Below are 4,893 nucleotides of genomic sequence, written 5' to 3' on the forward strand. Positions count from 1 at the left end.
AAGCCATAGCTCAGACCACATGGGATTTGGGAGAGGGCTCTGGGCTCTGCTTCTCCCAGCTTTTGTCACCACAGAACTTAAAGCAGCAAGGAGTTAAGTAACCCTTGCTGAAGGTCTCAAGTGTGCATTTAAGGAGCTGGACTTGATGATCCTTGATGGGTCACTTCCAACTCTCCATATTCTATGATTTGCTTTCTGCACTCCTGGTGTCACCATGGATTGGAGATGAGGTCTGCTGCGTTCCTCCGGAGCTCGCTGAAAGGGTGGTGTGGGAACAGGCAGGAGCTGTACTGAACCAGAGCTCTGCCAGGGCCCTGCTGCCCACGAGGAGTTGCTCCTGAGGGTGGTGGAGCTGCCCAGCCTTAATAAAAGGCTTTGCCATATCCATGTGCATGGAGGGAGAGCGCCCTGTTGACAGATACTGCTGCTGGCTGCATATCATTAGCACACACGCTCAGGAGAGGGCTGGTGCCAGCAGGGGTGTGAACTTTCTCTTGTTTCACCTGAGCACAAATACAGAGGAATGTCAGGAGGACAGACTTCCCTTGAATCCCAGATTTGTGTTTGTCCTGGCACAGGGGGCAGGAGATGTGGGCAAGTGGTTGTGTCCTGCCAGCAGCTTGCTGGGGCAGGGGCTGCAGATGCTACTGGCAGTGTCCAGCTCTTGAGGAGTGCAGAAACCTAATCTCCACTTTCTCTGAAACTGGATTCTCAGGATGTGCTAATACCAACATGCTTCCAGCCGTGCTGTCAAGACCAAGCACAGTACGGCAAAATCCCCCAGAGAACCCCAATGCCAAGGCCAAGGACAGCCAATTCACTCTTATTCTCTCCTGCCAGCATTCCCCTTTGTGCCACAGATTTCCCCAAGTGCCAAGGAACAGGTGGGTGGGAAGGTACGGCAGCTGGGGGGTTTCAGAACCGCTGCTGAGGATGGGTGTTTCATGGTGGGATCCCAAGGTCTCCCACCCAGGATGTGGCATACAGAGAGGCATTTTGGCATGCCCCCCCACAGAGTCTGAAAGAAGCCAAGATCTGAAGACAAAATCTGACTAGAATTTAATGGGATATTTGAGATTTGAAATTTCCTACCAAGCTTAAGGCCTAAGCTGGAATCAGACGCATACCTCAGCTCTGGGCTGTTCAGAACCTGGCTTGCCTTCCCCCAGAAGTTGGTTTGATGCAGGAATACATTTGTCTTGAGACCTAAATTCAACTGACATTGCCACAGACTTGCACGTGGGGCACATGATTCCACGTCAGTAGTACACCCCTCCAGAAGACCCCTTTAAAATTAAATTGCAGGAACCAGAGGCATGTAGCTTGATATTTCAAAGAGCCAACAGTTCATGGTGCTGATTTGCCCCTGCACAGCTGGGAATATCTCAGTGGAGTCTGTCATCAATCCCTGCATGCTAACCAGTTGTTTTTCTTGCTGCCTAGGGGAGATCCAGACAAATGTGACATCTGGGGGAACACCCCCCTCCACCTGGCAGCAGCCAACGGCCACCTGAACTGCCTCTCCTTCCTCATCTCCTTTGGGGCCAACATCTGGTGCCTGGACAATGACTACCACACCCCACTGGACATGGCAGCCATGAAGGGGCACATGGAGTGTGTGCGGTACCTGGACTCGATTGCTGCCAAGCAGAGCAGCCTCAACCCCAAGCTGGTGAGCAAACTGAAGGACAAGGCCTTTCGAGATGCAGAGAGGAGGATTAAGGACTGTGTGAAGCTGCAGAAGAAGCACCACGAAAGGATGGAGAAACGGTACAGAAAGGAGATGTCAGATAATTCGGATACCATGAGCTTTTCCAGCTATTCAAGCAGCACCTTAAGCAAGAAGTTCCAGCACATGTCTATGGTGACTTCCCTGCCATATTCACAAGCCACCATCCACGGCACAGCCAAGGGAAAGACGAAAATACAAAAGAAATTAGAGAAGAAGAAGCAGGTGGACGGGACATTCAAGATCTACGAGGATGGGAGGAAAAGCGTGCGCTCTCTGTCCGGTCTGCAGCTGGGCAACGACGTCATGTTTGTGAAGCAGGGCACATACGCCAGCCCCAAGGAGTGGACTCGCCGCAATATCCGAGACATGTTCCTCACGGATGAAGACACTGTCTCCCGTGCCATAAGCGACCCGGGTTTGCACATGGACTCTGCCCACTCGGAGGTCAGCACCGACTCCGGACACGACTCCTTGTTCAACCGCCCCGGGCTGGGCACCATGGTGTTCCGGCGCAACTACGTCAGCAGCGGGCTCTTCGGGATCGGCCGGGAGGACGGGGGCGCGCTGGGGGAGGACAGCGCCGATGGGATGGGCATCAAACTGCGGAGCCGCCTGCAGCGCTCGCCAAGTCTCAAAGACAGCATTGGCAGTGCCAACAGCCTGCAGGAGAGGAACGCGGAGGAGCTGCCCTGGGATGAGGTGGAGCTGGGCTTAGACGATGACGACGAACCAGACACCAGCCCCTTGGAAACTTTTCTGGCTTCCCTGCACATGTTTGAGTTCATCTCCATCCTGAAGAAGGAAAAGATTGACTTGGAGGCCCTCATGCTGTGCTCAGACAATGACCTGAAGAGCATCAATATCCCATTGGGCCCCAGGAAAAAGATTGTGGATGCCATCCAGAGGAGACGACAAACGCTGGAGAAGCCAGATGTCATTGTAGACACTGAACTGTAAGTAGGAGATGGGGTGTCTGAGAGGTTAAACTCTTCAGCAGGTGGAGATGTGGATAATGTAATGTCTTGTTTTCAACCTGCTTGGAAGAGTAGGAGTCCAGGTAACCTCAGCACTTCCGTGTGTGGGCAAATTCCTGCTCGTGTGGAAAGGATGAGAGTTTGGAGAGGTGGCAGTAGCATTAGTTCATTACTCAACAGCCCTAATGTGACTGGGCAGGACGTGAAGCCCTTGTTTTGTTTCATAACCCATATGAATGCAGACTGCTCTGTGGTCTGATGCTTCTCAGTCCCTGTAGCTGAGATTTTCAACCACGCTGGGGCTTGTCTTGACTCTTCACCTTTTGAAGACGTTAGGAAATCAACCGCAATTCCCGGTGGGAGCCGGCTGACGGCAGTGCCCGGTGGCATTGGGAATCCTTCCCCAAGTGCTTGAGATCTTACTCAGGCCTCTGGAGATTGCATATCTGGGTTGGAGCTGTTGCTGTTTTATGGTATTTCCAGGGTTTGGTTGGTAGAGTTAAAGGACCGTGTGCCTTTCAGAGAGGTGAAGGGAAGGCCACGTGCACTGACACCCCAATTCACTGGGTTGTTTGGGCTTCCCAGCCTTCAGATATCTGTGTGCTGCTTTTACAGCCTTTCAGTACAGCTTGTTCTTGGAGGTGCTGATAGATTTTTCTCTCTCCCTTTGCAGATAGCAGCAGCATCTTTTTTTTTTTTATGCTCGAGAAACAAACCCAGTTCTAAGTTGCCAGAAAACACAAGCCAGAGACTCTCTTCCTGGGGCAGCTGAAAGCTACAGCCATCCCCACCAGTCCCACAGGACTGCTCCCTTGCTCTGCTCCCTGTCTGTGCGATGCTCCTGGGTGGTTCCCGGCACAGAGATCGGACCAGGCAGCTCCAACCTGCCAACCTTCAAGGGACCACTCACTGGAGGAAGGAGTGAGCTGCACAGCTGGCTGGGACGCTGCTGTCACAGGCTGTGAGACCACACCAAGCCATGAACGGAAGGAGATAACATGATATTTTCAAAGGGATCCAAAATAAATAATTACAATCCATTCTTCCCTGAGCAAGTGGTTGTTTTGGGGTTTGGGCTTGAGGAGAGGAGGGTTGGGGAATTTTGCTCTCTCTCCTGGTGAGAAGGATCATCTTGTCTGGTGCTGTGTTTTTGGAAGGGAGTTCTGATTACCGTGGTCTCAGTTTGAGATGTGCCAGCCCTGACTTTGGCCAGCTGGTGCCCAGTAAGTCTGTGAGTCCGGTCTGTGCTGTCTTGAGGGCAAAATCCAGAATGAAGATGATGCTTTGAACATGTTGGTAGTTGCCTTCCAGTGGTCAAATGGCTGTTTCACAGACGCAACATTTCTGTCCCATCTCTCCGGGGCACTGAGCTGTGTCAGCAGGTTGTGTGCAAAGGACCTTGTCTCTGAAATCCAGGAATTTCCCAGGACTGAGCACAGCAGCGAGCTGCAGCCCAGAGCCTCTTCTGAGCATCCCTGATGCATCAGTGCTCAAAGCACAGCTCTGAACTGCAGTGTCAGGTGTTTCCACAGACCCGTCCCACTGACCATTGCACTCCCAGCTCCACTGCAGCATTTTACAGGTGATCTGGGAATGGCTCCTGGGGGGCAGGAGTTTCTGGGGTGCAGCAGCAGGATGGGCAGTGACAGATCCTAATGAGGGAGAGTCAGCAGCCCATGCCATGGGGTGTTGGCAAAGTGCCTGTTCAGGCTGTGATGCAGACTGCCAGATCAGAAAAATGCTGCACGTTGTTACTGGTGTTGCTTATCCACTTTATTTTGCAGGGATGCAAATGATAAGGAATGACCTGTTTGTGCTCGTCCCAGGCCAGGCTGGCATCTGGACCCCACTTAGTCCCTTTGGAGCTGCAGAGGCTGTGGTTATGCTGTTTGGAAGACAGGGACTGGTTTGGTGTGAAGCAGCTGTGCCACTCTGCCTGTGCTTGCCCTGGGTGTGTGGGTGTAGGGGAGGAAAATTACTCTTTGCAAGTTAGAAATACTCAGGTGTCCTGCTGCTCCCCAAGTGGCTGAATCCCCACCAGGAGAGGTGTGGGGTCCCAGCCTCATGCCACTGCACACAGGGATGCTCCAGCATCCCCCACACACCACCACTGCGCTGAGGATCCGAGATCTTTCTGCACAGATGCAAACTGATTTGGTTTTTTTAAGCATTTTGAAGACCTAACAG

At 52.5% G+C, this 4,893-nt stretch overlaps 1 protein-coding gene across 2 annotated transcripts in view; it reads left to right on the plus strand.

Moving 5' to 3' along the window:
• Positions 1 to 3,746, plus strand: part of USH1G (USH1 protein network component sans) — a 10,485-nt gene extending 6,739 nt beyond the window's left edge. Inside the window, exons 2-3 of one of the 2 annotated variants that reach the window (XM_017743288.1) lie at positions 1,444 to 2,685; positions 3,380 to 3,746. In XM_017743288.1, the coding sequence (XP_017598777.1) occupies positions 1,444 to 2,685; positions 3,380 to 3,383 (1,246 nt within the window). In that variant the 3' untranslated portion in view covers positions 3,384 to 3,746. Of the gene's footprint in view, positions 1 to 1,443; positions 2,690 to 3,379 lie in introns of those variants that run through there. The other variant, XM_008640602.2, reaches the window with a different exon arrangement.
• Positions 3,747 to 4,893: the final 1,147 nt, after the last annotated feature.

This window comes from Corvus brachyrhynchos, unplaced genomic scaffold, assembly GCF_000691975.1.
Source record: "Corvus brachyrhynchos isolate BGI_N302 unplaced genomic scaffold, ASM69197v1 scaffold148, whole genome shotgun sequence".
In the NCBI taxonomy this organism is placed as follows: Eukaryota; Metazoa; Chordata; class Aves; order Passeriformes; family Corvidae; genus Corvus; species Corvus brachyrhynchos.